Source organism: Sarcophilus harrisii, chromosome 2, assembly GCF_902635505.1.
Source record: "Sarcophilus harrisii chromosome 2, mSarHar1.11, whole genome shotgun sequence".
NCBI lineage: Eukaryota > Metazoa > Chordata > Mammalia > Dasyuromorphia > Dasyuridae > Sarcophilus > Sarcophilus harrisii.
The window spans coordinates 87,502,116-87,519,625 of record NC_045427.1 but is presented as its reverse complement, the minus strand read 5'-3'; the positions used below and the strand labels follow the sequence as shown (position 1 = coordinate 87,519,625).

The 17,510-nt window shown below is 50.1% G+C and overlaps 1 protein-coding gene across 7 annotated transcripts in view; it reads right to left on the bottom strand.

The window, feature by feature from the left end:
* Positions 1-17,510, bottom strand: part of TTC7A (tetratricopeptide repeat domain 7A) — a 169,749-nt gene that overhangs the window by 76,207 nt on the left and 76,032 nt on the right. For 6 of the 7 annotated variants that reach the window (XM_031950439.1, XM_031950434.1, XM_031950438.1 and 3 more), the window contains exons 10-11: positions 17,315-17,398; positions 12,426-12,530 (exon numbers count right to left, since the gene is read on the bottom strand). In XM_031950439.1, coding sequence (XP_031806299.1) covers positions 12,426-12,530; positions 17,315-17,398 — 189 coding nt within the window. The remainder of the gene's footprint in view (positions 1-12,425; positions 12,531-17,314; positions 17,399-17,510) is intronic. The other variant, XM_031950437.1, reaches the window with a different exon arrangement.

Genomic DNA, 17,510 nt, shown 5'->3' with positions numbered 1-17,510 from the left:
AATGACAAGAAAAGATAATGGTAAATGTTAGAGGGGCTGTGGGAAAACTGGGACACTGATATATTGCTGGTGGAGTTGTGAACTGATCCAATCATTCTTAAGAACATTATGGAACTATTCCCAAAGGACTATCAAACTGTTCGTGCCCTTTGACCCAGCAGTGTTTCTCCTGGGATTATATCCCAAAGTGATCTTAAAGGAAGGAAAGGGACCCACATATGTGCAAAAATTTTCGTGGCAGCCCTCCTTGTAGGGGCAGAAAACTGGAAACTGAGTGGATGCCCATCAATTGGAGAATGGCTGAATAAATTATGGTATATGAATGTTATGGAATATTATTGTTCTATAAGAAATGACCAACAGGATGATTTCAGAGAAGGCTGGAGAGACTTACATGAACTGAGGATGAGTGAAATGAGCAGAACCAGGAGATCATTGTATACGGCAACAAGAAGATTATGGGATGATCAGCTGTGATGGACGTGGCTCTTTTCAACAATGAGGTGATTCAGGCCAGTTCCAATGGAGAAAGCTATCTGCATCCAGTAAGAGGGCTATGGGGACTGAATGTGGATCACAACATAGTATTTTCATTTTTGTTGTTTTTTTTTCTCATTTTTTCCCTTTTTGATGTAATTTTTCGTATGCAGCATGATAACTGTGGGAAATATGTATAGAAGAATTGCACACGTTTAACATATTGGATTACTTGTTCTTTAAGGAAGAGGGTATGAGGAAGAGAGGGAGAAAAATTTCGGAACACAAGATTTTGCAAAGGTGAATGTTGAAACTATTTATGCATATATTTTTAAAAGTGAAAAGTTAAAAAAAAAGTCTATCATAGTTGATCATTGCACAATGTTCTTCTTACTGTGTACAATGTTTTCTTGGTCCTTCTCACTTCACCCAGCATCAATTCATGTAAATCTTTCCAAGTTTTTCTGAAATCTGCCTGTTCATCATTTCTCTTTCTTTTTTTCTCTCTTAGATCAGAATTTAACTTCTCCATAGATGACTAAGGAGTGGAGAGGCAGGAGGAGAAGTATTAAACATTCTTGCCTTGAAAAAACCTGTTAACTATTTTCTTTCCCTAGTTGCTTGAGAAGGGGATGGAACAAAAGCAAGAGCAATCAATCAATAAACACATTAAGTGCCTACTGTGAGCCAGGAGCTGGGCTAAGTGCTGAGGTTGCAAAGACAAAAATGAAATTATCCTTAGCCTCAAGGAGCTTACTTTGAAATGGGGGAAACAACATGTATACAATTTAAATATTAAATAAAATACAAAGTAAATACAAAGTAATTATTATTTTGAGGGGGAGGCACCGGTAATTTTGCAACTCAGGAAAAGCCTCACAGAAAAGCTGGAGTCTGGAAGAAAGCTAAGTTTCTGCGTGATGGCAGTGAGCACTGAATGTAGTTTGGGAATGGGCAGGGCTGGAAATGGAGCATACTGGGGTGGGAGGGAGAACAAAAAGAAGGCTGTTTGGTCAGAGTGCAGGGCCACGTAAAGTGGGGTGATGTGTAATAACATAGGTGAGGGCCAGGCCAGGCTGGGAAGGGCATGAATGCCAAACACAGAAACTTGTAACTGAGCCTCGTTAAGTGGGAAGTGCTGGGATCTAACTTCTGCTTTGGATGCCCATTTCCATGGAAAACATCTTTCCTGGTCCTCTGATTTTACATCAGTAAAGGATGTTTTCTGTTCTCTTTAAAGCCTCCTGCAAGGCTCTTGTTTCAAAACTCCTGTCTTAGTATTTCTTTGAGCTGAGAGTTTTAAAAAAGTAATATCCCTTGAGGCATAAAAGAAGAGGTTTATCAAAATCTAAACGGGAGTTTATACATAATATGATATATAGATATATCTCATAGTTGATGCTATAAATTTTTAGATGACGTGAGCAATAGGGGTCACAGGAGTTTGAGCATAGAAACGATGTGGTAGGCGAATCTCTGCTTGAGGAAAACACCCTTGACATTAATTATTGTGTAGGGAGAGACTGGAGGGAGGGAGGCCAATTAGGAGGCCACAGCCACCTAGGGGGCAGGTGGGGCACGGGGATGGTGGCTGTGTGAGAGTCAGTCCAGAGATCTCGTGGAGGCGGAAATGACAAGATATGGCAGAGACAAGATGGGCTAAAGCTAGGGTCTGTGACCCTGACACCCTGGGACCGCGCTGGTGCCTCCGAGGGAAATGGGGAGCCCTGTAAGAGGCAAGGGAACTGCTTCTGTCTGGTTCGAGAGAGGTTTTCTAAAAGAAGGCTGGGGGAGGATGTCATCAGACGCTTCTGTTGTTCAGTCCCTTCACGCGGTCTGACTTTGTGACCCTGGGTGGGGTCTCTTGGCAGAGAGACTGGAGCTATTCGCTACTCCTTTCTCCAGCTCATTTCACAGATGAGCAAACTGAGGCAGACGAGTCCCTCAGCTGGTACGTATGTGAGCTAGTGGGACTCACAGAGAGCAGTCTTTGGGACTACTCCAGGCCTGGCACCGGCCACTGAGCCACCCAGCCACCCCTCACTCAGCTCCCTCAATCAATCAACATCGAATAAGTGCACACTGTCTGCCAGACACTGTGTGAAGCACTGCATTCACAAAGAGAGGTAAGGACAGCCCTTGTCCTCGAGGAGCTTATAAACTAGCGGAGGAAACAACAAGAAAACAAACACATACCAAACCAGCTAGTGACACACAGGAGAGATCAGGGGGAGGGAACTGAGGAGGGCTGGGGGAAACTTCCACTAAAAGGAGGGATTCACTCGGCACTGAAGGAAGCTGTGGGGAGGAGGCAGGGCACCCCGGGCCCGGGGAAACCCCGGTCTGAGAAACAGGCTCAGAGGGGGAGCGCCAGGGAATGAGGTCCGAGAAGAATGGAAAGGTAAGGAGGGCTGGTGAGGAGAAGGAGGACAAGTTCTGGAAGGGCAGGCAAGGAGAAAAAAGGCTGCCTGCCAGCTGTGCTCCACTGGCCCCCACCCATCAGGAGACACAGAGGAAGAAGGCCCTGACAGGGGCAGGCAGGAGGGGGAGATGGGCTCAGGCTGTGCACCCACCTTCCTGGCCCTGCTTATCCCAGGAGGAGCAAGGCAAGTCCATCCATCCTGGATCAAACAGCTCTCTGTCCAAGACCACCGCCTAGGCCAAGAGCTATAATGGGGGAGATCCTGCACCACACCAGGGAACGCCCCACCATGATGTTCACTCAGGGAACGTTCACATGCAGGGCTCTTCTCATCCCGCTGCCGCCTCTCACAACAAGACCATTTACCATCTTTTATCTTTCCTATAAGTGCTATAAACATTATTGTTACTGGGAGCCAGGAACCCTGAGTTTTAATATGGCTCCAAATAATTGTCTCTTCTCTAGGTAGTTGCTTCACCTGCCAGTCATTAACCTAGAAATTAAAAAAAGTTCTTAATTCCTCTGGGGGAGGGTCATGGATCTCTTTGGCAATCTGGTCAACTCTTGGACCCTTTGTCAAAACAAAAGTTTTAAAAACATAAAATAAATCCACAGGATTATAAAGGAAACCAATATATTGAAATATAGTTATCAAGATGTGTGTGTATTGGGGGGGGGGGGGGGGGAAGAGTACACAGACCTCAGGATTATGGAAAACTGAACAAGAAGATCCCAAAAGCCCTCCCAACTTCAATATTCTATGAGCTTATGGTTCTTTAGATCCATGTTTTCTAACATTACAGTTTATCACATGTATCCACACATGTGCACATGTAAGTTATACATATAAATAATTGTATGACACAGAAAGCTGTTGGAAGAGGATTTTCCCCTTCTCCCTTTTAAGGTAAACAGAGCTCTGCCTCTTGGGGAAGCCAGCCGCAGGAGGCATGGGTGTACAGTCTCCTCCCGGAAAGCCCCGCCCCAGGCACCTGCTGGCTCCCTGCTCCGGTTTCCATGTCAGGTCAGAGAGCTTAAGCACCAGACCAGACCAGGCCCTCGGCCCGAGCCAGGAAGAAGGGGAGACAGAGGCCACCGGCTAATCCGCTGCACCCAGGGCCTCGGCTGCCTCCCTTCCCGTGCGTGACCTTGGGCCTCCCTCCCCCCGGAGACAGGAGGGTCCAGCCAAGCCTTCCCTTGGACACTGGCATTTTTTGGTATGTGCACGAACCCGAAACCTGGGCACACAGACAAGGAAGTAGAGGACAGCAGGTGCTCCGCTTCTGGGCGCACGGCCATCCAGCTGGATTTCACTCAACCCAACTCATTTTTCAAATGTGCCTGCTCCAGTCTCCCTCCATCCCCCAACGGCAGCCAAATCAGCACCCAGCAGCAGGTCAGGCCCCTGAAGCCGGCCTTCAGGACCAAGCCGGGGGCCTGGCTCCCCGGGATCCGCCCTGGTCAGGCCAGGCAGGGTGGCACAGGGACAGGGAGGTGCCGCAGCACTCTCTGAGCCGGCCCCAGCACCTGCCTTCCTCCCAGGCCTATCCCCCTCCGTTACCCGTCCCTAAGGACAGTCTGTTCTTGGCCGATGGCCTCCCCTTTCTCTTCCTCCCCAGCCTTCACAGAGAACAGGCCAATCTGAGCCTGAGCCCCACCCTGGCCCACAATCTGCCACACCACAGCCCCGGCCAAACCCCTCGGCCAGAGTGAGCATTTATTAAATGCCTACGACATCCACGCCCTGGGGGCACAAGGAGAAAAAAGAGCATGCCAACAGTGGTGGGTGTCACAGACCCACCCAGGGTCAACCCTAAGCGCCTTGCCAGGCCAAGTCCTCCTACACTAAAGGTGAAGGAAGCAAAAAAGGCAGCCCTGCTCTCAAGGAGCTTACCCTCTGAAGGGGGAGGGCAGAACTAGGGAGAGAAGGGAAGGGGCCCAGCACCTACTCTGTGCCCACCACTTTCCATAGGTAGCATCTGTGGTTATACCTATTTTACACCTGAGGAAACTGAGGCAGAAAGAGGTCAAGGGGCTGCCCAAGGTCACAGAGCAAGGAGGTCTCCTTGGCCAGGTATAAGAGCCAGCCTCCCTGACTAACTCCAGGTCCTACCCACTATAGACAGGCAGAGCAGCAGTTCTCATTTTCTGGAGAATAAAATTATAACTGAGGGCTGTTAGAGAGAGAAAAAGCCCCAGATGATGTCCAGGCAGCTCAAGCTCCCTGCGTCTCACACACACAAACTCCAGGCAGGATAGTTTGGAAATAATCCACACAGGGAAGGAGAAATTCAGAAGAAAGGCTTCCTGTGGAAGGCGGCATTTTGGCTGGGACCCAAAGGAAGCCAGGAAAGTCCGGGGGTAGAGCTGAAATGCCCGCAGTTGGGAGAGGGCGGCTCTTGTGCCAGGGCCATCAAGGAGACCAGGGTCGGAGGGCTGCCCATACAGATGACCTGGGGAGTGTCCAGCTTATGAAGGACTTTGAAGGCCAAGCGGAGGGTTTGTATTTGAGCCCAAGGGTCCGCGGAAGCCCCCAGAGTCTAACAAGGGAGGATCCCTGCCAGCCACAGGGAAATGGAGGTGTCTCCTCAGAAGGAAGGGACCAGGACAGGCCTGATGCGGCAGGTGGGCAGGAGGGAGGGCATTCCAGCTGGAGGAAGGATTCAGGAAATGGGGCCTCCTGGGTGAAGAACACAACAGGCTGGGGCAGTTGGCAGCAGCCAGGGGATGAGAGCAGTAAAGGGGAAGAAGTGGCTGTGTGGTGGAGGGTTTCCGGTGCTATGTCACACTCAATCGATCAGAAGCCCCCCAAGGGTCCTGTGATGAGAGAAGCTGATCTAAGGGGCGGGAGAGAGGCTGTCATCTCCCTCTCTGGCTGCGGGCCCACAGTGCCCACCTCACTTCACCATTCCGGAGAGAACCACGGTGCCGGTCCCCTTCCTGAACAAAAGTACTGTATCAAATACAATGTGTCAAGTTGCTTTATCAGCGTTAGCCCCATCTCCCCTCGAGTCTTCCTTGAACTCCGGCTGATGGGCTGAGGACTCTGCTGGGATCTGAGGGAGCCTGTCCAACATGTGGCCCCTGCCCTCAAGGACCTGACACCCAGAGGGGGGAGACAGACAAAGCCCTCGCACAAATGATGCTGACAAGGAAGGCCCACTCGGACAAGATTCACAGAGCACACAGACGGGCAGCGAGAGCCCATTTACACAGGACCATGCAGAGACTTACGGGGCTGAGTGATGTGAAAATTAGAACGACTAGTTAGTGGCAAAGCTAGGACTGAACTTGGTTTCTTAAGTCCCAGGAGAGTTTTGTTTCTTTGTTTTACTACTATAATATTTTTTTACCTTTAGAAAAAAATACAGCTGCTGAACTGACCATCATTTAAAAGCATAGCCAAGTCATGTGTTGCCGAGGCTGTCAAGGTTAGGGAAAGTTAAAGAGCAGCGGCTTCAGAGGCACAAATACCCCAGACTTCAGGAGAAATTTAGCCTTTACCTCTGCTTGCTGTAAAACTCACTGCAGAATCACCTCTTGAACTCCCATATGAATCTTAGCTCAGGCTAAATAGTTCCTCTCTCTTCTGGTCCATATAGTGAAGTTTTCTTCTGCATCCTTTATTTATGTTGTCATTGATTATTTTTCTGATTATTTCTCATCTGATTTCCTTTTGGAGTGATTCGAACCTAATTTTATTACTATGTAATCCGAACACACATAATGACTATAATTACAATGTGAAGGCAAACAGCTCTCCCATTGCAGGAAGACCTAAATTTAGGGCTTCCTGACAACAGCAGTCTGGTTGGTAGGGCTGGTTGTGTGACTTAGGGCCACCATCCTTTGTAGCCAAGGATGGTGCTCCTGCTCCAACACTGTTAAGATAGGTGCACATCTGCAAGGGGGGTCCTGGGATTCAACCAACATCTCAGAGGGGCACAGTATTAGCCTCACTCACAAGCCTCATTTTCCTGGCCAGATGCCAATACCTAAGGGCTTATGGCTACACCCATCTGTGTCCTGAGTAGCTTTATGTCCACAGATAAAATGTAATCCTTAGATAGTCCAAGTTTATGCAAAAAAAAAAAAAAAACCCTCCAATAATCTGATTGATAGCACTCCTGTCACATTCTTAGAAAGGACACTGGCAAAATGGAGCCCAGCCAGGAGGTGAACCAAGACGAGACCACAACACACGAGAAACACATGAAGGAAATGAAGAATCCCTCTTAGAGGAGAGAGAGAGAAGGCTGGCAAAAACATGGCAGCTTGTGTCAAAGTAGCTGACGGATTGTCTCATGAGAGAGGAATTGACCTTGTTCTTCCCTCAGAGAACAGAACTAAGAGGAAAACCAGCAAAAGCAGCATAGAGAGGCAGAATTCCTTCTGACATACAGAAAACCTCCCAGTGACTGAAGCTGCCCAAGGACCCCAAGTCCTGGTAGGGCTACCTCAGCATGGGACTTCAAGGGGAGACCAGCAGATTCTTTTCAGGATATGTTTATCTGGGTACACAGTGGATCAGACCATTATGGAGGTTCCCACTGTGGCTCTAGGAGTCCATGATTTCATGTGCAGTAGAAAGAACTCAGTCAGAATATCAGGTTTGCAATTCTACATCCTCCACTTGCTACTTGTGCAACATGAGCAAGCCATCTGAATTCTCCAAGTCTCAGTTCTTTCTTTTGCAAAATGAGGGTACTAGATGAGGATAGGAGTTTATGGCCTGAGATCAACAGACTCCCTTCTCCAGTCAACTTGGATGGGGGGAAAACTACACCTTTATATATACACACACACACACACACACGTATATATATATGTATGTATATATAATAATAAATAATATTAATATAATTTGTTTCCTTTGTTACTTTACATATTTTATCTTATACATTTAAAACCTCAAGTCTGAAAAGGGATATAGAGATTTCATCAGATTGTTAAAAGGGCTTATGAAATAAAAATAATTAAGAACCTATTCTTCTATTCCCCAATGAATAAATGGTCAAAAGATTAAAAAAAAAAAAAAAAGCAATTCTCAAAAGAAGAAACTATAAAGTATTTATAACCACATGAAAAATTGCTCCAAGTCACAAATAACAAGAGAAATATAAATCAAAACGACCTTGAAATTGTACCTCATACTCTGCAAATTGGCAGAAATGACAAAAAATAAGAAAAGCCAATGTTAAGGGGAGAATCCAAGACATTATAGATTTCACACATTTCACATTATACAAACATTTTAGAAAGCAATTTAGAACTGGGCAAATGAACTGATTAAAAAGTATGTAATGTCCTTTGAACCAGAAATTCTAGCAGGGGCCTTATACCTTAAAGAAGCCATCAATGAGAGGCACATATCCATAAAGCCTAAAATATTTCTAACAATACTTATTGTGAGAGCTGAGAATTGGAAACAAAATAGAAGTCTGTCAGTTGAGAAGTGACTAAACAAACTGCAATACATCAATGTAATGGAGAAGCACAGGAAGATTTATATGAACTGATACAGAATGGTCGTCAGCAGAGCCAAGATGACAGTACACATAATGACCACAACAACATAAAAAGAAAGAACATACCAAAATGTTAAAAGTTAAGTATATCAAAATTACAAAGAATTGAAGAATTGGGAGAGGATACCTCAATGTACCTGTTTATAGAGGTGATGGGTTCAACAGATATTACACATTGCACATGTTTTTAGATTTTTTTTTCAATGTTTCTATCAGGTGTGCTTATCTCCCCCCCCCCCAAAAAAAAACCCCACAATACTTTTTAGTACGTGAGATGACTCTCTGGGAGGGGCACTTGGACTAACTACAGTGATGTAAAACCAAAAAAAAAGACAGCAATAAAAACTTATAAAAAAAAAATCATTTTCTTTGGCCTAGAAGAAATCTGAGATCCCTTTTTAGCACTAAAATCCAATGATCTTATGATTCTAAATTCAGTGTTCTTTCAGTTCCAGAAGGCCAAGAAATCTTCAAAACTCAAATCTTCAAACTGTGGGCTCTTGGTCATTTTAATTCACTACCCCATGGCTCCTGGGCCCCAAAGGAAACCAGGCTTTGAGACAGAGAGTAAATGCTCCTCTACTGCTACAACCATGCATGGGGCTAGGAGAAACTCGGCAGCTGATGGATTCTTGGAGAACCTATCAGTGAGGCAAAATGGCCAGTTATGGCAACAGGCATCTCTCAGCACCGTCAACAGAAAATGCTCTGCTCTGTGGGTCCCCTAGGGCAGCATGGGAAAACCGAGACCCTTGAAATTCATTATTATTATTTCTGCTGCTGCTGCTCTTATGATTTGGAAACATAAGCTGTAAATGTTTAAATGCTTCCTGCACAGCCCCGCTGAGACCACCTCATATGTGCCTCCATCTTTAGGGCCACAATTTCCTGCTGAGTAACATATCTATAGGAAAATCTGGCAGGAAAACCATCTGGATGAGGAAGGGTTGAGGCCGGTGGCCGAGAGAAAGCAGGCAATGGTGAAGAGGGCATTTCTATTAAAAGCCCATTTCCTTGCTTGACCACAAGGACAGCTAGGGTCCCTCAGGGAGAGATGAGCTGGTGGCCAGAGCCATAGTAGAGGGAAGAGCAGAGGAAGCAGAGGGTTAGGTTTTGTGCAGAGTGGGGGCCTGCAGTTCCCTGCCCTGGCCCGGGCACACCTGGCACCCTGCTCCCTTCCCCAGCAGCGAGGACCCTTGTTTCTGCAGGCACCCAGATGAGGAAGCTCCAAGCTCAGAGTCGGCGCTAACCCTTATCACCTGCCCTTGTAAAGCCTTCCTTTTCTCAACTGCAAATCCGGCATTAGAAGAACCTGTTTCGGCCATCTCTCCCATGGGGTGGCCAAAGAAGTGACAAGTACGTCGCTATGGTGATAAATCCCAACTCTGCTGTCATCTCTGTTACTTCAATCCCGCCCCCCGTGTTTGGAGACAGGATGAAAAACCTACTGGGCGTCTATTAAGTAGCAGTTCCTACGTGCCTTGCTTGTGGCAAAGTTCAGGAGGCAAATGCTGTCTGCCTTATACTCCAGGAGGAGCTGTGGACTTCTCCTTCCAGGTACAATGGCAGATATCTTTGGAACTGGAGAACTACTGGGACTGAGGATTGCTCAACATGGGAGGGCGCTGCTGAAGGTACAAAGGCAACCCATTGAAGAGGATGCTCAGGTGCACACCTGAAGCCTGCCTGAAATAGGCAGTCAGGCTGGGGAGTCACCAAGAAGGGGAGAAGGTCCAGGGTAGAGCTTCTGGGAACAAAGTGAGGGGCAACATGGCTGGGATCTGCTTGAATTAGGGTGGTGCCCTGCCCACCCCAAGCACAGAGAACAAAGTGAGCCCAGAATGTCGGAAGATTCTTCTGACTCCCGGTTCACTGTTTTTCCTAAACCTAGTTGTCTCTCTCAAGGGTGAAGGGGTTATGAAATTTTCCCTTAGTTCTCAAAATAAAAGCACAGTCACTGTTAATTTGAAAAACAAATCTATCTCATATTTGGTTAGGGAAGGAGGGGAGGGAATAATCCCTCAAATGAAGGTAATAACCTTTTGTGACAAGCAAAAAAGCAGTGAAAAGTGCCCCTCCATGGATGGGAGATGGTCGAACCAAAATAGCATGGCATTATTGCACCTGAAGAAAGGGCAGCTGGAGGAAATCTGGGAGACAGCAAGCTGGGGTGAAGGATGCTCAGGAAGCACAGAGAGAACGATAGCCCCCTGACGGAACCAGCCCCACAAGTGCACTGCCAAAGGCAGCCACACTCAGACACAACAAATACAGATGATGAAATTCATCTCCCTCTCCTCAGTAGAGAGATGGGGGTGGGGGGCGGCCTGGGCAGCCATGGGTACAGAATAATGGATTATTCATCATCAGACTCAGACAGTTTTAGTTAAGGATTTGTCTGTGTGTGGCTTTTAAGTTACATTTATTTATTTAATATTTTTATTTATATCCTTTGTTTTTAATATCATTTTCATTTTTCTCCTCCCTCCTCTATTCAACTGAGTCATCTCATTTAAAAAGAAAGAAAGAGAGAGAGGGGGGAACAAAGCAACTCAGCAATATTATATCTTGATTATTTTTACTAAGTTGTTTTTCTTTGTTTCAAGAGAGGGTTCTATGAAGGAAAGAGGCAATAAATGGAAAAAGATTGCAGTGTTTTTTTTTTTTAAAGCACCAATAGAATTTAATAATTCTAACCACCACCACCATCTCTTCCCCTCAAAAATAAAAAAGATTAAATAAAAGGCAAGACAACAAAACCCAGTAATCTATGTAAAAAACAACTCAGGAAGGCTTCTGCAGGACACTAGGGATGCCCGCCTGCCTGCCTCCTGCATCCTTTTGTCCCTTTCTTTTCCTTGGCCACAGCCAGCTGCAAATGCTTCTCCTGCACAAGCTCCCAAGAAGGCTCTACAGGGGGTGCCCTGAGGAATTCTGGGTCAAAGCTTCAGAGTGGTCCTCATGATGGCCTCATGTTCTGGATGTCAGGCTGAGTGTATTCTGCCTCCACCCAGACTTCTCTGCCCTCCCCAGAATCCCAGAATCTCCCTTTCAATTTGACTGGCTCTGCCCTCTGGGACCTAATCCTTCATCAGAGCTCCAGGAGTCTTTTCTTCCCTAAACTAAAAAATGTGCTGAAGGGTTTGCCCAGCCCCTTCCCTATCTCAGCTGCCCTCCCCCAGACCCTCTTTCGCTTATCCATGTTCTTGTGAAAGTATGGCAGACCCAAGTACAATCTACAGACATGGCCCCCCCATGGCACACAGTGAGACTATGGTCTCATTCCTAGAAACTGCACCCCAAGACTGCATTAGCTCCCCTGGCCAACAATAGGGTCACTAACTCAGGGTGAGCTTTAAGGCCACAGATTGCTGGAGCTTTTAAAAACAGCCATCTCACACTGTCTTCCTAGGCTTGGGATGTTGACTTTTTGTGCCCAGGGGAAAAGAGTTTAAATTTATCTCTATTGGATTTCATCTTATTAGAGTCAGCCCTCTAAATTGAGCAAAATCTTGATTCTTTACTGTCAGTCCTGTGTTTTAGCCATCCCTCCCAACTCTGGTACCTGAAAACAGGATGTCTGCATTCTTTATGCATGTCCTACTGCTTGCACAAGGGATGAAGGGTCTGGGAGATCCAAAAGGACCCCAACCTACCTTTACAGAATATTGCCACACACAGAACCAGACTATCAAGAGCTCAAAGGGCTCCACCCCATTAGACAAGATGAAAAAAATGAGAGGCTCAGAGAACAGAGGCAAGTTGCCTGAGGTCACACAGCTAGTCAGTTAATGTCAGAGCTAGCAAACCAACTGCCCTGGCAAGAGATCCCCGCAGGTCCCCAGGACTGAGAGGAAGCCATGAAGTCCCTCCGGGGCCTTACTACTGCCCACCACCACCTGTGGTCCCCTCCTCACCCTCCCAGAGAGCCGCCCCATGACAGGGCCGGTGCTGGCGACCAGCCCACCCCCAAGGGGCATGTGGCTTCAGGCACTCACCCAGTGCAGGGGCCCGATGCAGACCTTGGCAGCCAAGAGGGGTACGGTGGGGTCACTGGGACGAAGCTTTGAGCACTCCTTTAGCACCGACACAGCATACGCCGACTGCCAACCAACAGGGAAAGGAGAAACAGGGTCACTCACCAGGCCTTCAGGAAGGGCCCAAAGTGGGGCACCTCTGTGTGCTGCCCCTCACAGATGCCAGGGGGCAACATGACTGAGATAACAGATGGGCGAGTGCCCATAAAATAAGGCAAGGTTGAGAGAGATTTCTTGCGAGACCACCCACCTGCCACAACTGCTGGTGAGCGGCCCACCCACCCTTTCCGAGACAAGTATAGTACAGGCCAAGGAGGACGTGTGGCCAGCCCCAGACCCGAAGGCCTTGTTCTCCCTCTTGGCGTGGGAGCCTTTTCTCCCACCACTAAAGCCTAAGCTCTCTCAGGAAAATGGAAGGCAGGCAGCAGAGCCAAAGGCCGGCTCCTTCCGGGGCACAGGGGTGCGCAGAGTGCTGGGGATGGGCTCAAGGAGAGCCCCAGCTCAGTTTCCTTGCCTGTAAAATGGGGCTGATGAGAGCACCCACCTAAACCAGGGTTGTTGAGAGGTTCCAATGCACTGCTATGTAAAAGGGCCTTGGCGGACTAAAAGAGCTATTATTATAGGGGGAAGCCTTCCATTTCTCACCAGGAGACAAGTCGAAAGCCAGAACCCCAGAAACTGCCCCTGCTTGGACACGTACCAAAGGTCCGAGGGGGCTGGGGGTTTCGGTACAGGAGCCCAGCCATGGGTGAGCGCAGACAGGTATGCGCGTGGGTGCTCCCTGAGAGGCACAGCATGCACACCACACACACAGAAGGTGTTCTGCACAGAGCACGGGGCAAGCACCCCTAGACGTTCCCTTCCTTCTCCAAAGACAAGCGGAGCCCACAACCCCGCTTTGCTGTGGAGGCAGCTCCTCTGCCTCGGCCCACTCCTGCCCCATGCTACCCTAGGATGCCTAATGGCTTCTTCCACTCTGGGGCCCACAGCACAAACACTTCCCGGGGCCCTCTGGGCTCCTCTAGGCTTTGAAAGGCAATTCGGTAAGCAGGTATGGCGTTGTCTGCCAAGTACTCAGCCCCGCGCCAGCCACTCTGGAGGCACAAAAAAAGGTAGAAGGAAGCCCTTCTCACAGGAGCCCCTAGAGGGACAAACTCAGGAATCCAAGATGCTTCAACAAAGTCAAATCGAGCCAAGGGGAGGTCAGGGAGGGGAGAGGAAGAACCTGTGGCCCCAGGCAGGTGGAGGGGATTCCCTTCCCCAGCTTTACGTCTGGCTGGAAAAACCCAATGAGAGATCCTGAGATGAAGCAGTCTCTGGTCAACACTTCAGAGTGCAGCTTCTGAGTACGGCCTGAGTCCCAAACATGGAGGGATCAGGATGGGCAGCAGTCATCAGAGCAGAGGAGGCCCTGGAAGATCAGGAAGAAATTGGGCCATAGCTGCTTCCCCAGAGCTGCCCTTCTTCCTTCCTCCTTGCTCTGGACCCAGGAGCCCGGGGCTGGGTGGGGACTTAGGAAGAAGGGGAGACAAGGGTCTAACATTCAAGGTCCTCCCCCACCCCCAAGCCCTAGTCGGCCTCAGATGCTTCCTTCTCCCACTCTGGGGCTGCTGACCTTTGGAACTGGATCCTTGGAATGCTGAAGCCTCTAACTTTGACCTCCCAATCCCCATCAAGGGATACTATTTAAGGAGTCATCTGAGGACTCGGTAATCTGGAACTAGGGTCGGGGTGGGGGCCGGCAGAAGAAGAGAGGGGCTTTTTAAAAAATGGCGGTTACCTAGCAACTGAGTCTATGCTTTTGCTGAGAAAACCAACAGAAGGAGCGACCTAAATCATCGAACTCATACGTTATTGCTGCAGGATGATGTGCCAGATATATTTATATCTCCCAGCCTAACCTTTTGGAAGGCCTATGGGGGGCAGTCACAGCCATGGAACCTAAAGCACAACTCCAGGCCGCTGGTAGCAATGAAGTCTTAAGTGTCCCTTCTCTCCCTCCTCCCTTGTCTTAAGTGTCTTCCCCCCTCCCCCCTCCCAGCCCAAGTGAGGTCACCCTCTTTAGACAGGGCTGTCAGGAGCAGCCCAGACTGGTTTATTTAATCTACAAGGATCAATTCCCAGACAGACCTCACTGCTCCATCTGATGCCCCTTGGAAGGATCCCTCTCCATCACAGGATACCAGCCCGCCCAAAGGCACTCTCTTGGCCCGCAAGGATTAACCAAAGGCTGGCTGGAACGAGCAGTAAATCTTCAATCCTTCAACTCAACTCTGACAAAAGCGCCGCCCCCCCCCCCCCCCCCCCCCCCCCCCCCCCCCCCCCCCCCCCCCCCCCCCCCCGCCCCAAGCGCCAGCCCCATCAGACCAGCAGTATCACCAGGGTGAGCGATACCCTGCACAGGCATTCAGCTGATCAGAAAGACTGCTACTCATCAAATTCAAAGCCGTTTCCTGAACTTGGAGCTCATTAAAAAATAAATGAAATCCCTTTCACGGCTGTATACTATTGGCAAACTAGAATTTTAGCACTAGAAGGAAACATGGAAGTTGTTTGGTCTAAACTCTTTATTAAACAGACCAGGAAACTGAGGCCCAGAGGCACTGACCTACCCGGGGTCACCCGATCATTAGGGACCAAGGTCAGAATCAAGTTCTCTGACCACAAATCCAGGCCTTCTCCAATCCCCACAAGGCCCTGGGAGGCGGGTGGGAAGATGGCATGGAGCCGAGATGCAGGGGGAGGAGCCGGCACTCAGACCCCCTGCCCCACTGCGCCATCCCACCACCCTCGTGTTCTATTCCCCAGGGACTAATGCTGGGCTCGGGCTTCCTCCCCATCAAAGGAGGGGCCCAGATCCAGGCTCAAACCCCAGGAAGAGAGAGAGAGGGCTGCAAGGCTGAGCAGAGCAGCCCAGAGGCAAGCCTGCCCAGGCCCCTAACCACTGTCTGTCTCCCTCCTCCTCCTCCTCCTCCTCCTCCATCCAGACAGTGGAGACTCCTGCAGAAGATCTCTTCTGGGTCCCCTCCTCAGTTCTTCTCCTGTGAAGTCCTGCCCCCATTCTGTTCCTCTGTCCTTCAAGGCCCAGGCTGCCCCCCCCCCTCCTGTCTCTCCTTAAATCTCTCACAGTCCAGTTGTCTTGACCAGACAGGGGCTTACATTTTAAGTTAGAGGGATGTCTGTCTGTCTGTCTGTCTGATGGGGCACAAGCTCAATGGGGCCAAGGGATGCCTTGTCTCTGGAGTACTTGGCACAGTATCTACGTGCTTCACAAAGGCTGCTGGGCTGAAGCTCCTCAGAAGCAGCAGCCTGGGGGTGGGCAAGGACTGTCGGGTTTCCAGTCTCTGAGGCCCCCATGGCCGGCAGGTGGCCGGGAGCCCCGGCATACCCTCCTGTGAGTGGGGGTGCCTTGAGGATGCTTTGGCCCCCAGGCTCACCCTAGCACAGATATGGGTATCCCTGCCCAGCATCCCAGTCCCTGAGCTTCTCTGCAGCCAGTGTGGGCCCAGGGCCCGGCTCCATGCTGCCTCCCAGTGGGGTGACCCTCCAAGTGCCTCACAGTCACCATCTGTCTTGAATCACACTCTTGGTGTGTGGGTATGTTCCCAATGCCTGGGAGATGGGAGGGGAGGGCAGTGGGACTGGGGGTAATGGGGAGCACCTGGTATGGTTTAGCCTCAGGCTCATCTGCCTGGGGCAGGTCCCAGTGCATTCAGGCCGGCTCCCCACGCAGGGTTCCTCACTCCCGAGTCCAGCAGCCACCTCCCGTCCCCCCGCCCCCGCCCCGGTAGGCTTGCAGCAGGCTTGGCAGTGGCGTCCGAGCCCCCCCAGGAGGATTATGCATCGTCCCTTCTGGGCCTGGCTCCTCAGAGAGGGCTTTGGGACTGGGAAGAGATACAGCACAGATGGGTGGGGAGGGGCAGCGAGGAGGGAATTCCCTCAGCCCCATAAAAGGCCCAGGATATTTACAGTTCTTAGATCAATCTGCAAGCTCCCGCCACATTACTTCCTCATGGCTCCCTCCCCCCCAACACCCCTCCTCACAGCCAAGTGCGAGGACTCCCGTTCATGGTTCACATGGTGCTTAAAATAGGCATTTATGTAAGTCTAGTTCTGACCCGGTAAGGAGTGAAGATGAGTTTGGGCAAGGGGGCTGAAGCAGAGGCGGAGAGTGTGAGGAGAACTTGCTGCCCGCCCACCTTCTCTCCCGCCCCCGGCCTGAGAACCTGTGTCCCAGGGGAACAGCTGGAGCCCCTTTACCTCACGGGGGTCTCTTCCCACCTTTCACGGGACTGGGAGTGCTGAACCCACCCCACCCCAGTCCTGCTGACAGGTTCTGGGACAGCAGCCTCAACTTTCCTCCAGCCTCCCCAGGGCCTTTTCCTCCCTCTAACAGAAACCATTGTATTTCTAGAGCTCCCTCTCAAGACCCTCTGGGTCAGAAGTCCCAGAGACCAAGCCCTGGCCCAGGCAGCCAGGCGCAAACCCCGGAGGAGCTGCCTGTGAGCGGGTGCAGCAATGGCCGCCCCCCAGGCGTGCGCGTGCTGCACGGGAACACACAGGAGCACACACAGAGACCGGTTTCCTGCCCCTGAAGACGTGCAGCTGCACAAGGGGACACCTCACACACAGGCCCTATAAAGCAGAAATCTGCTCCCCCCCAGGCTACTGAGAAGCAGGAAGTGAATTCCAGCATCCACAGCGTCCTGTCCCACAGACCCACCTGTGCCTCCATTTTCTAGGCAAGCTGCTGGGCCCCGCAGAGCAGGGAGAGAACAGGGGCCCTCGTCCCAGCACAGTTGGCGGGAGAGGACCCAGATGCAGGGCAGGAAGCACTGCCCCGGCCTTACCTTCCCACAAGCCACCATGGAGAGGGCCAGCTGGTACCAGAGGTGGAATTCTTCACAGGCAAACTTGATGGCTCGCTCCAGGCACTGGGGAGGCAAAGGGCATCAGAGTCAGCGGCTGCCTGCTCCCCTCAGCAGTCGGTGCTGGGACTAGGAGTCAGGGGCACCCAACCTGAATCTTGCCCGAGGTCTCTATTAG